The sequence below is a fragment of the Accipiter gentilis genome, chromosome 33, assembly GCF_929443795.1.
Source record: "Accipiter gentilis chromosome 33, bAccGen1.1, whole genome shotgun sequence".
Lineage (NCBI taxonomy): Eukaryota > Metazoa > Chordata > Aves > Accipitriformes > Accipitridae > Astur > Astur gentilis.
In genome coordinates, this window is record NC_064912.1 from 12,563,680 (window position 1) to 12,578,234 (window position 14,555).

The 14,555-nt window shown below is 41.7% G+C and overlaps 1 protein-coding gene across 1 annotated transcript in view; it reads left to right on the forward strand.

Annotated features, from left to right (window-relative positions):
- Positions 1–12,837: 12,837 nt before the first annotated feature.
- The window catches only part of LMTK2 (lemur tyrosine kinase 2), a 44,314-nt gene continuing 42,596 nt past the window's right edge, over positions 12,838–14,555 (forward strand). The window contains exon 1 of the mRNA XM_049791115.1: positions 12,838–13,198. Coding sequence (XP_049647072.1) covers positions 13,042–13,198 — 157 coding nt within the window. The 5' untranslated portion in view covers positions 12,838–13,041. The remainder of the gene's footprint in view (positions 13,199–14,555) is intronic.

Here is a 14,555-nt window from a genome sequence, read left to right on the forward strand (position 1 = left end):
AGAATGGTTTGCAAAGAACTTTTGGCCTGCTGGTAACAAATTTTATGTGCCTCCCTCCTGCTAGCTGAATAGCAGGAAACTATCTGAAGTTTCTTGTCTTCTTGGCAAAGCACCAGATAGTCTGCATGAGGCTCTAAAAGTGAAACATCTAGGATGAAAACAACAGGAAACAGGCACAAGAGCATAGAATGAGTTGAAGTGAGCTGAACATGGAGCTAACTTGATAGTACTAATATTTATTACATTGCATGGTGTCATCCTGACCTTGCTTCTGGCTGGAAGGGACAGCCAAAGGGGAATTTATGCTTCCAGTGAATGAGACTGGAGGTGATGTAGATATGAAATGGTTAACTTGAGGAAGTGATGGAATCCATCTAGAATAGGACAAAGCCAGCATCCTTCCTTATCTTCAGGAGTGGCTTGACTGCTAACAGATTTGCAGCACAGCTGAAGTCCTTGTTTTGCCTTCTGCCTAACTTCATTAGGAACTGAAACATCTTTTGCCTGTTGCAACTCCATTGAAGTCAACAGATTTGCATGCAAGAGTTTGGAGCAGAGGCTGGTATGCTGTCTGTTGCCAGTTCTTTCTGCTTGCCTCTACTGATAGGTGGGTGAGACAGGAAGGTTATTTCACATGGTGGAAGAATTACAGGTGGGAAATGGCAGCTGAAATAAAAACTTGATATTCTGCCTACAATTTTAGGATGATGAAGAGTGAACATGAGTCTTACCTAAGGTTGGTGAGCAGATCCAACTTGTCTGATTCATGTGAGTTATTCCATGCAGTCTCTATACTGCTACTTGGATTGTAAGGTCCATTGGCTAGATACGATTTTTGTCCATGACTTCAGCTCTTAGGCAGTATGTCACTGCAAATACTACTGTAATTAAATGCTGATGAAGAAAATAGGGCAAATGTGTGCTGTGTTTCTGAACATCATCTTTCAGCTCCAACAGGTGGAGTTTTGTACATGCAGCAGTATGGGTGATATAGCTTAACAGAGATGACAAAACAAACCTGAAACATTTATTATTCTATGGGCACAACTACATGGTATATATCATGTTTCTTAGAGATACCAGTGCAAGTATATGATAGTATTAATGGTACTATCATTAATACTATTTGTATTTTAATAATACCTGACTCCCAATATGTATCCCAGGTCCAATTAGGGATGACTGAATAGCTTGGAAAAACAAGTAGTTTTGGTGCCTTCACAGTCAAGGCAGTTAGCAGTTCAGCTATTTATAGTCTACAGCATCAATCCAGGTCTTTCCAAAGCATTATATTCATGTTATGTTTTCAACAAAAAAATTTGCAATGGGAGCTTTCATTCTGTTTTTAACTCTTTCAGGCAGTATTCCCAAATCAGGATTGTGATGCTGTAAGATGCATATGAGTCAACATTGGAACCCATACAGTTGAAGTCCTTCTGACTGCAGAGTCAAAGTGCAAAGACTCAATTGACTTGTGGGACAGAGAAGCCTTATGCAATATCTCACATCTTGTTCTATAATCTGAAGATACATAATGTGAGTTTCCAGGGGATGTTTGCTTGAGGGTTGAGCAGAAGGAAAGATCCCAACATCCTAACCTGTTATTTTGTTTCACTATAGATTCATTAGCAATTGGGAAAAATGTTTTATAAGTGATCACGTATGTGTTTGTTCAAAACTGTACTGTAATGTGAATTACGTGGCAGTGAAAATACAGAATAATCTTTCCTGTTTACAGAATCAAAGCTGCACAGTCTAGACCTAAATTTCCCCCAAATTTGTGATACTTATTTAAAGCTTCAGTTTTGACCTAGATCCAATTCTCATTTCTGAAAGCCACATAAAGTTCTGACTTGTGGCAATTTTCTTCTTAAGGTCATTAGGTATATGTGTGTAAAACCAAGAATTCCAGCCTCTTATCACATTAACTATATAATATTTTCAAGAAGAGTCATTGTTTCTACATAAAGATGTGCACAGGATATTGCAGGCAGGGGAAAAAAATGTGGTCCATATATATTTCTTATTAACTGCTTTAACTTGACTTATCTGGTTTTATAAGCAGCATTGTCAGGGGAATTAATTGCATCAGAGTCAGTGGAGAGAAAAATCAAGGAAGAATTCTACTCACAACAAATTAAGCTTTAATACTGCGAAGTTGTCATTATGTGTATCAAAAGCTGTTGAAAGTCATGTTTCTGGGAATAACTAGGGGACTTGTTAATGCAGTCACGATCATCTTTCTGACAGAAGCTCACTTTCGGGAAATGTGATACGAAATTTTCCTTAGATTCTCATCTCATTCCCATACTGTGTTTATTTCACTCTTAGCGTGCTTCCTCTTTAATTTCTCAGTTAGAAACTAATTTTACAGCATCTATAAAATTATATAATGAATGATGAGCAAGTCTGAAAGGAGTCTTAAGTGAATGCAAGTTAAATCTTATTTTCCTAGTTTTGGGAATGGGAGTTTCCTCACTAATTTGAGTTGAGGCCCTTGTATAAATAAGGTCATGTTGTGCTTCTAAACATAGTCACAACACAAGGCAGATCCCTAATTTCTGCTTTTTGTAGTTCCATTTTGAAAGACACCATTTTCTTCCTAGCATGTCCTTTTTTAGGAGAGTAAGCCCTAAGTGGGTGTATTTCTTCCTTTCTAGTAATCTCTACAATATCTTATCAGTCTCTTAGGGGCTGACTCTTTGTTCTGTGAATGGCCAGAACTGCTACTGAAGTCTGTGGCAGTTAAAAAAAGTGCAGAATCAAAGAGGTATTTTGCTGGCGCTTAAAGGCTTACAGAATTTGTAGCACTAGCGTAGACATTGTTTCTTTGGGATTTTATATGCATTCTTATGTATGTCTATCATGTGCAAATCTATCTGTGGAATTCCTTTTCCATCCTTCCTCAATAATTCTTTTTTTTTTATGATTGGGCAGGAGCCTGAGTTCTTTTTCCGAATGTAGTAACATGAAGCAAAAAACCCACATATCAATAATAATGCAGTAAGCAGAGAACACATGAATGCCTGTTCTACTCCAAATCCATTTGACTATGTCTCATGTATGCTAAGATTGCTATACACTGATCATGCAGAAAACAATCAGACACAGTGTAAGAGTCTCCTTCTTTTCCAGAGTGGTGTAAATAAACATGACTGTAAATGGTAGCTGTTCCCAGTATTTCCTGGGCCAGATGATAAATTGCACTCAAAATTACATACACAAAATGCATGACCAATTGCATATTTTAATTTGTAATTATCACAAGTGCATATGCTAATTGCTTGTTATGCAGTAGCAGTAAAATAAAAAAAACTGTTTCAGTTTTTGTTGTTCATACATTTGCAGTGTACAACAACTAGTTTATTGGTCCTCTGAATGTAATGAATATTCTTTTTCTAGGTGAATGATCTATATATGTATCTATAAATCATTAAATGCAAGATTCCTTCAACATGGGGTCAGCAAATCCGTAAGTGATTATGTACCTCCTGCATTCCAAACAGTGACCTTCATATGTCTGTCTTAGTTTTTAGCCTCTTTAACCAGTGGGCTGAGCATTGTTTTCATTGTACAGCACTAAGCATATTTTCTCTGATAGTCTCTAATGTCTTGTGATTCTATACAGCAGTACAAAACTCTGCTTAAAGGAAGCACATATCCAGAGCCATCTCAGTGGTGGACAATACTATATTTCAAACAAGGACAGGAGTGACAGAGCAGAAAGGCAGTTAGAGCACATATGGGAAGCAATACCCACTGGTGAGCTCTTTGGACACTAAACCAATCAATGGCAGAGCTCCTGTCTGTTTCTCTCTCACAGTTTAACGATAAGAACTGTGTATATTAATTGAGCCACCTCCCTAAGTGGCAGCACCTCCACAACACCAGAGCCTAGGGAGAAGGTTAGCCTGCGTTCAAGCTTTAACCAGTGCTGTTTAGATCTCTCTGGGCATCATTGGCAGGTGATGGTGGGGCACAGACAGGATCTCCTGCCTTTCAGTGATCATCTTGATGTTCCAGAGACCTTTCTTCTCCACTTTCTCTCCTATTAGCACCTCCTCTACAGGATGAGGCTCCCAATAGATGAGACCAGGAATCCTCAGCATGGATATTTCCTCTCCAGTGGGTCCGCTCAGGCAGGGAATCTAGATCAGCATGGAGAATGCTAATAGATTGTTGCCACGTGCTTGTGTTTGCCAGCTGGAGCAAAGCACATTGCAGCAAGGACGTGTGTACAAGCCCATTCCCAGCGGTGGGACCAGCTAATTGTTCAACACCAGCAGTGAAGAGGAAAGCTCTTGTGACAATTCTGATCTCCAACAACTGTAATCAAATACTAGGCAGAGGAAAAATCAGACATGATACACTGATGTTTCTGCTTATGCACAAAGAGCAGTGGAAGATTTTCATATAAGACAGTATTTAACGTGTAGGAATGTAATACAAGTTGTGTTAATTTGCTTGATAAAAATAACATTTTCTGTTACCTACATACAGTGATTCAGCATTTTTGAGACACGTCTTTGATGAAAATAAATGTGTCTAGAGGTTTGTGTGGGATGAAGAATATATTTGGGTCAAATTAAAGAGTGGTCCATACTGTGTTGGATGGTTAAGCTGTAAAATTTAACCAATGAAAGGGTAAAAGTGATAATCTTGCTTTTACCAGCTCAGCAGTAAACAGAGCAGGTGCAAGCCATGTTTAATCCATGACCCCTGGGAAATGGTAATGTTAATTTCTGTTGTCTTCCAGTGCCAGATGTCAGGCGCTCTGAATTTCTAATTGAGAGCACTAGCTAGAAAGACTGATAAGGCACAACTGAGCACCTGGGTTGCATCAGAATGAGAATAGCTCTGTTAACCACTGCTTATTGTAATATCCCACTGTAGGCAGCACCTGTGGTGTGACTTCATAAATAGATAACCTGAGCTGTGTTCACACAAGGTTAATTCAGAAGTTGTCAGCTTGTTAGGCAGCTTTCCAGTGATGCGCTGATAGCACATGCTCACAACACAAGAGGAAATCATGCTTCATGCTTAGTCTTTATAAGGTACATTATGACAAAGTTGTGGGGGGTTTTTTCCTTATCCTTAAAATTCCTAGTCTGCTTCTGCATTAAAAGGAAGTTTCAAGTAGATGTGATTTTAACATTTTCTAATGTCTTAGAGTAGGTATGTCACCTGCCATGTTCTAAGAACATTTGGATGGCCAAAAGTACTTAGCATTGGTAGCATGCATTCGCAGAGGAATGAAAATTTTGGCAAAGGTGCTGTTAACTGTTTTCTCATTTAGTTTAATCCTTTATGATGGTTTTTTTTTCAATTTACAGTGATGGTCACTGTACCCCATGAAGTTTACTGCACTGAAACAGCACATCCTTTTGATATTGTGTACAGATCTGAACAAGAGATCCTCTTGCTGAACATCCTACAGCCCTTGGATTTTGATTAGCTTTGGATCTTTAGATTGAATTTCCTTCATGTTCAAATAATTTGCATTTGAAATTATGAAGAAAAAAATGTATCTTGTTAGCCACCACTTCTTCCTAATTACTCATTCTATATAGAGGTTGATTCACGAGTTTCGTAAATAGTCAGCAATTTATCATCAAACCCTTTCCTACCGTTCAGAAGTCACTTAGATTCGGTGTTGTCTCGTATACCGTAAGCATCCTACTAAGGTATATTTATTGGTTTCTACATTACTTTGGTAGCAAAAGAAAGCACCAGTTTTCCATAAAGATAAATGCATTTTTTATTCAGATGAATTTTTCTTTCCCTGGATTGGAGAGGAAAATTATAACTACTGACATTTATTGAATGAAATTAGACCTTTTCAGTTTAGTCAAAGCTTTGAAAAGTAGCAAAGAGGTGAGCATTTTAAAAAATGTCTTTTGTGCTGAGGTAGCTACTGCTCATACAAGATGGGATCATTCCCTGGATTTTCCTAGAGTTCATCAGTGAAAATATGAGGCATATTTCTGCATATACTGGCACACATCAGTAATATCAATCACCTAAGCAGCCCTACTGCCTTTTAGGATATGGCCAAACCAATATAGTGCCAAATTAAAGGACTTGCAATATTCCTATGATGCTGTAACGAGGGGGAAAAATAATATCCTACATGGTGACTTGAGCTCATTAAGTTGTTAGTATTGGAGATGAAAGAACAGTTGCAGTAAGTATGATCCTTGCTTAAACTTTCACTATCTTTTTATCTGTCTGTATTTTACAATCCTACTAGCAAAGCAACTTCACCTGTAAGACTCCAAACTTTTAAATAATTTTGTAAACCTGTTTCTGTTGGATTAGTTTTATTAAAAAGGTGAGGAAGGGATTGTGGAAGATAGGAGGACTTTGATTCTTGGGTGATCTTTAGAGACTCAGATTGCAAGGATAAGGAAAATAGGCTTATTTCTAGCCTGTTTTTTGTAAGTAACCATTTAAAATTAATAAGTAAACTTTTAAAATAAGATACTGTTGTTAATAGTGCCAAGGTTTTTTAAAAATGCCTCTGCAATTTGTTTCTAGTGAGTTGTTCCTTGTCTGTGGCACAAGTTTTGCTCATTGGTTCTCATTGCTTTCTCTGTAACAAATTTTCACTGAGGTATTTTATACCTCTTTCCGTTCTGATTACCAAATAATACAGAAATGTATGTCCAATTACTACCTTTGATAAATGGTTCTTGTTCTGAATTTGGTCTTTTGAACCCATAACTATTAAAAATAAATGAAAGTATCAAAAGTTATGTTTTCCAGTGTACATGTGCTGGATATATTGGTTTTTGCTCCTTGCTCAATTGGCAAGATTCTTCCTGATCCTGCTTAATTTGTCTTGATTCACCTTGATTCTTCTCTGCCTAATTGCTCATGTTGCAATTTCAGCGCTCTGGAAGGCAACATTCATTAATATAAGAAGAATGAGTAACACTGCAAAGCATCAACATTTCAGTAAAAGGTAGGTCCTTCCTTCCCTTACAGTGCTTCAGTGAACTACACCTTCCTCTAAATCTTGAATCCTTGTGTTTTTCTTCCAAGTGTGCACTTTAGCTGAAAGCATCCAGAGCACCAGTTGTCCATATGTTAGCAGCTCATTTACTCTGTTTTATTTATCCCTTTCTAGATCCAAGTGCTTTTTTAAAAAATTCCTTTTGTTAATATTGCAAATTATTTCCAAATTGGGATGAGCTTCCCCCCCCCCATACGTAGAGTGGTGCTTAGCGTGAAGTCTTTGCTTATGCTTTCACTAAAACTAAGTGTGGAAGCCAATGAGAGACTGTTGAAGGGGAATGCAAGTGAGCTAAGATAAATTCTGGTTTAATTTTGGAGCAGTTACTTAGGATCAGGTTATTAAAGATATTTAAAATGAGAGGTGAGTGGCTACATATGTAAAAAATTGTCCTTTAATCTTCCCCAAGCTCCAGCTTGCTCAATGTTAATGAGGACTAGTACTTGTATGAGGGTTTTTCTTAATTATTTTTTATAAAGTTAGGTATAAAGTGGAAATGGAAAGTATTATATTAACAGGTAGGTTGGTCAAGAACACCCCATTTGAAAGGACTCAAAACAATTTTTCTCTTTCAACAAGTGACACATTCAATTGATGATCTGTATTATTTATAAAAATTTAGTGTTAGAATTACTTTTTAGAGAGACATGCAAATCATATTTTATCTTCTGCTCAAATGTTTTCCTTCCTTTATTGAAAGGATTTGTAATGAAGAGATTCCTGCTGATCTAGAGGTCCAGAAACAGATAGTGCTTTTTTGGCAAGCTTGCGTGAACAGTGTTTATGCTAGCAAGATACTTATTTAAACATGGCTAATTACAGGACCATTCACTGCACCCTGTAGATTGTTTGTTTGTTTTCAAAGAGGCACTGGTTCTAGAACTTGTAAGTAGTTTTACTAAACCCTTGCGTTTAGGCTGACATGTTGCTGAACTATTCCTTTGCAGGAGTGCTATTCTTGCCATATTACACCTATAGTGTAAAACCACATGAAGCCTTAAGCAGTACCACTTGTTTATTTGAGTGGTCTCAGATAGGACAAGTTTTTGAGAGTTGCTAAGCAGCTTCCACAACTATTGCCTTAATGAAAGTATTGCATGAGGAAAGGCTAAGTTGACACCTCGTTGTTTGATCTGTTGCGTTTTACTTGGTCTGTTTGTGAGAATATTCTTTCTGTTTTGCTTTTTTTCCCTTGACACACATATAATGTATATTTAGACCAGTACTGCATTAGACACTCATTTGGTTAAATAGTTTCTCACTATATTCAGTACTACTTTGCTGCATCTGGAGCAAAATTTAGTAGAGCACACAGTTTAGTGTTTGCTAAAAATAAATAGGAGATGGTAGCAAGGAATTTCTAATGTAGCTATGAAAGTTTTACAACAGCTTCTTTACACAGAAGTCATCATTTTGCATTTCCTTTTATGTTAATGGAAATTACATAGTTAAATCTCCTATACCTTTGGAGAGAATAGACACACACAATTTCTCTCTAAAAATTTTGGAGAAAGGTTCTATAGGAAGCTTTAAGATACAGATCTGTCACCACAGATGTAACTTTTAGTCCAGCATTAGACAGCTGTCAGTGGCATAAAAAACAGTTTCAAAATCGGCATGAATTGGCATTTCAGATGGCAACGTCATCAGAGAGTGGTATGTGGGGAAAGAAATTTGCCCATTCATGACTGTATTTCTTGTAAGCCAGGATGGAATCCTGTTGAGAAGAAATTTATACTGATGTTGACACTTCTTACGCCTTTTTGAGGGAGTACTTAAATGCTCTTTCACAAAAATTAATTCTTTTGCTTAACTGTATTGATTCTATAGGATGGTTCAGTGGACTAAAGTGAAATGAATTTGATTTAATAAAGTAAATAAAGTAAATTTAAATGAATTTAATAAAATACATTTACAATTATGATCCATCTTCAAATCTTAATGTTAAAACCTCTTCAAAGTACACCTGTTTGAAGCCAAAATAGGTAGTGCCCTTCCAGATCAGGCCCATCAAAATACAGAAGGTATTCCTGAGTGAACAGAAATGAAATTTGTACGAAATTTTCCAGGACATTAGTGGCAGATGCAAATCCAAATATGAAATATTTCCCAAGAAGAATGTAATTCCTTAATGGATTTACAAGGAATGGATTAGCAAGAACTGCTGGATCTTTAAACACATTTTAAAATTAATACAAACTGAATCTTCTACCAGTGATTCAAAATATGCCCTGCCATATTTTTCAGAGGTTAATTTCTCCATGTGCAAGCTTAATTTGTGGGAAGAAATCAGACAGTTCTGTTCTAAGCCCATTTTAGAGTGACAGATGGATACTAAGGGGAAAACATTTGACTCAAATAAGTAAATTTCCTTTACTGATTGTTTAAAACCCAGTTCCCTTTACCCAATTTTCCTTGGGAGCTATGTAAAATCTTTTTGGATGCTGTAGTATTGGAACTGGAAAAGATGCCTCCAGTTATATAAAAACACTATTAGGCCACTGATGACTGAAAGTGGAGGTTAAAATCAGGGATATTTGTCTCTATCAGGTGGAGAAGCAAATTAAGTATAAAAAGACAACACTGACAGAGAAAGAAAAGGTTATATATGAAAGGATGAGACATTTTTCTTTTGGGGGGAGAGAAAGATGGGTGTATGTCTCAACATTCACACATACAGAAACTAATCTTTATGCTTAAAACAGTGACTTGGAATAAAGACTTTGGTTCTGTAATCAGCTCTGTTCCTGATGCTCAGTGATACTCTGTTTTGTAGTAAGCAAATAGTGAATCTTTTGGGGCCTTATTCACAGTTACATTGAAGACCTTTAACACCCCTCTGGCAACTTGCTCAGTCTGCTAGACAATATTCCTTCTGCACCAATAATGTTATAAAAAATATTGAAGAAAACCAACTGAAAATAAAACCATCAACATCCTTTAGTTGATCTAATTATCAGTCTCTAAAAAAAGGTTTTAACACCTCCCACATGGAACAGCAGCTTCAGTAATTTGGCAATGATAACAGCGCATAATCAAGACACATGAGGTTGTGATATGTGGTAATACATCCTGTTTTGTGTGCAGGAAGAGTTTTGTTTAAGTAAATATTTTTTCTTTTTAAATACCTTTTGGATTACTTGCTATTAGGTTGCTCATCCCATTAGTCTCGTATAGTTACTACAAATGTTTAACTGCAGAAATCGTAAATGGGTGAATTGTAACATTCCTGAGGATGGCAGATAGGAGACTAGGCTTTGCATCTTTGAGGGTTTTTTTTGTGATGTTCATTGTGTATTTGAAGACAGGGAGTAACTGTGACTAACACATGTAGAACAAAGGATAGGAAGGTTTGGTTATTTAGCTTCTACCAGTGACTAATTCACAGCTAACCTTAAGTGTACCATCATTATAGAATAGTGCTCTGACAAGTCCTTTTAATGATATGCTGCCATAGCTTCCCAGATGATATTACAACATGATGTTTTATCAGCAAATTACATCAAAGGCCTGCCTAACATTCAGTTATTACAGGGTGGGTTGGGAAATAAAGCAGTCTGCTGTGTTTAAAATGCAATGAATTGTTTACACTATTGAAATGAGAACACCCTTGCACTGTAAACCTGCTGATAGGCTACAAATGAAGTTTCTATGTCTGTAGCTGCTATGAACCTCAAAATTATTTACGCATGGAATTTGCATGAAGTCTGTGACAGGTCTCAGAAGAACCTTAGACCCTAGACACTGTAGTGATAGGTACACTAGATTTGCCCATGTAGTTATACCACGTAAGTACAGTGTAGTCTGAATAACCATCATTAAAAAAATGTGGCTATAATATCAGCTAGAAGGAGACACATTCACATCCAGAGGCCGTAGCCCTGAATGTCCATACTCAGTGGAGGGAGATTTTATACAGTGAAGAATAAAGAACTAACCTTGAAGTTTCCACTGGATATTTGTAGTATACATAAAGACCTGGCTGCATGCTTGTCACCAGCATCAGTTTTACATCAGTACCGAGCTATTTAAATTGAGATGGTGACTGTTTGTACCTGAAAAAAAAATTAATGTGTTACATATTGCATATTACGTATCGCTGATTTTAAAGGGAAAGGACCACATTTTGCCTTCCCAGTCCATCAAATCTACAGCCAGCCAGACAAGGAATACTTTGGGACTGTTTATTGTTTTATATTGCTTTTAAAAAATAATTCACAGTAAGCAGCATAATGCATTAATAATAGTTTACTAAAACGACAAAAGAGGAGGTTGTCTTCCATATCATTAGTCAAGTAAAATATTTCCCTTGGAAGAAAAACTAATTAGAACATTTCAAAAAATATGGGTCATTTGGTAGTACAATTAGTGTCTTCAAGCCAGAGAGAGGGTATCTGGGGGTGGACACAGACTTGCTAAGAGGAAAGTAGTTTGATTTTTGAGTACATCCCTGTGGTAGGAGAAAAATTACCCTAGAAAACATTCTTAGCGACAGAGAGATTTAGGTTTATGTTGTGTCTTCCCGGACACCATGTTCCAAGTACTACTTTGAGCACAAACCTTTCCTTTCATGAAGTCCCAGGGGTGCACGCACTGTACATTTCTTTGGAGAATCTGTGCTCCCAAAGTCATTATATAATCTTGACATAATTCGCCTTTTTGCTACACTATTTGGAAAATGGAAATCTAGTTTGTTAGTCGTATGGTATTTCCCTATTTCCTCACTACACAGAGCCCCCGATTCCTCAGGATTAATTCTTCCGTTTACGCTACTTAGAACCGTCACCTCATTTTCAGCTACTCTAAATTCAGCAGAATTACATGCCTAAACCTAAACCAGAACAATCTTTATTTCTGAGTCCTGCTTCTATCGTTAGTTTACCAGGGTCATTTCAGCCTTGGAAGCGCACGGGCTGCAGAGGGTGGTTGACGCCCACCTCCGTGTCCAACTTGAGGCTCGTTGTGCCCCGCTGCTGCGGAGCAGCGCGAGTCCCGCGGGCCGAGGGACGTGTCGGAAACGGCACGGGGGAGCCGCGCGCCCGCTCCCGCTCGCAGCGCAGCTGTGGCGGCTCCTCAGGGGAAGCGCTGCCGGCGGCCTCTGCGGCTTCTGAGGGAACCAGGCTCTGGGGTTTTTTTACGTTTTAGTTTCCTCGCTCGGCCTCTGGCACAGAGTCGAGCTGCGGGTGCACGGAGGGGGAGAGAGCCGAACACGCATCGCCCCGGTCCAGAGCTCCGCCACGGCCCCACGCCGGCTCCGTCCCCGGGGGAGTCCCCAGGCCCGGGCTGGCCTGCAAGAGCCGGACACAGCCGTGGCCTCGGAGACACGAGGGCACCGGCTGGGGCCTGCGCTCCTCTGTGCGGGGCGATCCCAGCCGAGGGGCCCGTGTCCGCGGAGGGGCCCGCCAGCCCCTGCCCGTGCCGGGGGCCCAGGGCGCCTTAAGCGCTGCGGGCGGGCGCGCGCCGTGCCTCCAGGCGGCGCTGTTCCCGCTACTGCCGCGTGCCCTGCGCACGGGCTCGGGCAAGCCCCTCCTCCTGCTCCCGCCCTCGGGAAGGGCGCCGCCAGCCGGTTGGCGGAGCGCGCCTTCAATCCGAGGGAAACTCCGCCCTCCTCCCGTCGCCCGGAGTGCGGCTTGATTGGCAAGCGCGCTCCGGCGTTCTCGCGCCGCAGCCTTCGCTCGCCCTAGCTCGCCCTCTGCGGAGCGACTGGCTGACCTGGCTGTCAATCACGGATTAGGCCCGTCCTAGCCAGCGAGCCCTCCTCCCGAGCGTGAGGCGCGGGTTGATTGGCGCACCGGGCCGTCGATCGGCAACGCGCTCCACCCCCTCCCGGTCAGGTAGCCCGGAAGATGGCGGCGGCGGCGGCGTCCGCAGGGGCTGGCGGGGTTCTGTGAGGGGAGCGGGGCGGCGGGGTCCGATGCCGCGGGCAGCCGCGCCGCGGAGGCGGGGGGCAGCGGCTGCCGCGGGGGCTCGCCGGAGACGCTGAGAACCCTCGTTCGGCGCCGAGCCTCGGGCCGGGAGCGGAGGGCATGCAGCAGCGCGGGGGGCTCGGCGGGGGTGCCGGGCGGCGGGGGGGCGGCCCGCTGCCCCTCGGACCCCGGCGGCCGCTCGGGCTCGTCCTCGTCCTCCTGCTGTCGCTTCTCTTGGGGAGCGGCGGGGCGGCTCCGCTTCCGCGAGCAGGTGCAGGTGAGGCGCGGGAGGCGGCGGGGCGAACCCGGGTTGAGGCGGGGGGGTTGGGGGGGGGCGGCTTCGCGGCGGGGCCTGTGAGGGGAAGCCTGGGGGCCGGGCAGCCGGGGGGGGCCTCGGCCCCAGGTGCCGCCGGTTGGGGCCCGGGGCTCTGCAGGCGCGGCGGCGGTGGTGGAGCGGGGGGACTGCGGGTTTCCAAACCCCCCTCCCTCCCTCCCTCCCTCCCTCCCTCCCTCCCCCGTGCTGCGGGTAGGGCTCCGCGCCGCGCTCGGCGGTCTCCCCGCGCCGAAGCGTCGGGAAGGGCACGGCGGGTGGATGGGGCTCCGCGACGGAGCGGGCTGTGGCTCCCGTCCTCTAGGTCACGTCTTGTGCCGGTGGCATTGAGCGATATCCCGCTGTCGGTATCTCGGTCTCTCCAGATCGAACTTGTTCTCTCCGGGTGCTTACCCGCAGACGTTCTTTCTGTAGTGGCTACCGTTCTAGTCGATACAGACCTCGGCGTGATTTTTCTTTTTCTTATTTTGACTGTGAATCACCGGGACTCCCGTTCCTGGGTGGAGGCTCTTCAGGGCAGACGGCGCTCCCCTCCTTTCCGGTCAGATTAGTCGGATTCCCCCCCTCGGCCCCCCCCGGCCCAGTCTCTCTAAATAGTCATGTACTTCACATTTATTTGTCTCTTATTAGGTAATGGTGACTTCCTTCGATTTTCTTGCTTATTTTCCTGTTTGTCTTGAAAGCACAAACTAAAAAATAACGTCCTCTCAATCGTATGAGTTACTGATCAGAGACTGAATTTTGTTAGGTTTGGTTTGAATGTGTACTGAGATTCATTTCTAGCCCCGAAGAGTTGAAAAGAGCTGAAATAGACAATATGTTCAGAGAGGAGGAGGAGGAGGAGCAGGAGCAGTGTGGAAGGAGAGATCTGAAGCACAGGGATTAGGTAATTTGGCTGCTGTTCCACAGAAAGTATCAAAACTGGGAGTGGAACCCATACTTCCTTTATTTTTGGACCTAGGCCTCTTTCCCAATTTTTTTTGTCTTCCCAAGAACATTTCTAAATTGTTCATAAGTTACTCGCTCCATCAGCCTTCTTTGAGTTTTTTTCTTAGTTTCTATAAAAGTAACCTTCTGAAAAATGGAAAACTGTCAGTCAAATCTGTATTTCCTTTGAGACTAAATGATAGTTTTCTCATTTATGAAATAATTGAAGTTTGTCCAAATAATATTAACTCATCATCAAGCTGTAAGGTAAGACAGTAGAATCAGTTTTGTGTGGAGGTCTTTTCTGCCTTTTCTGTGTCTTACTTTTCCTGAAATTTGGTTAATTTTTCTATTTAAATGTACATGTCAGAGAGTC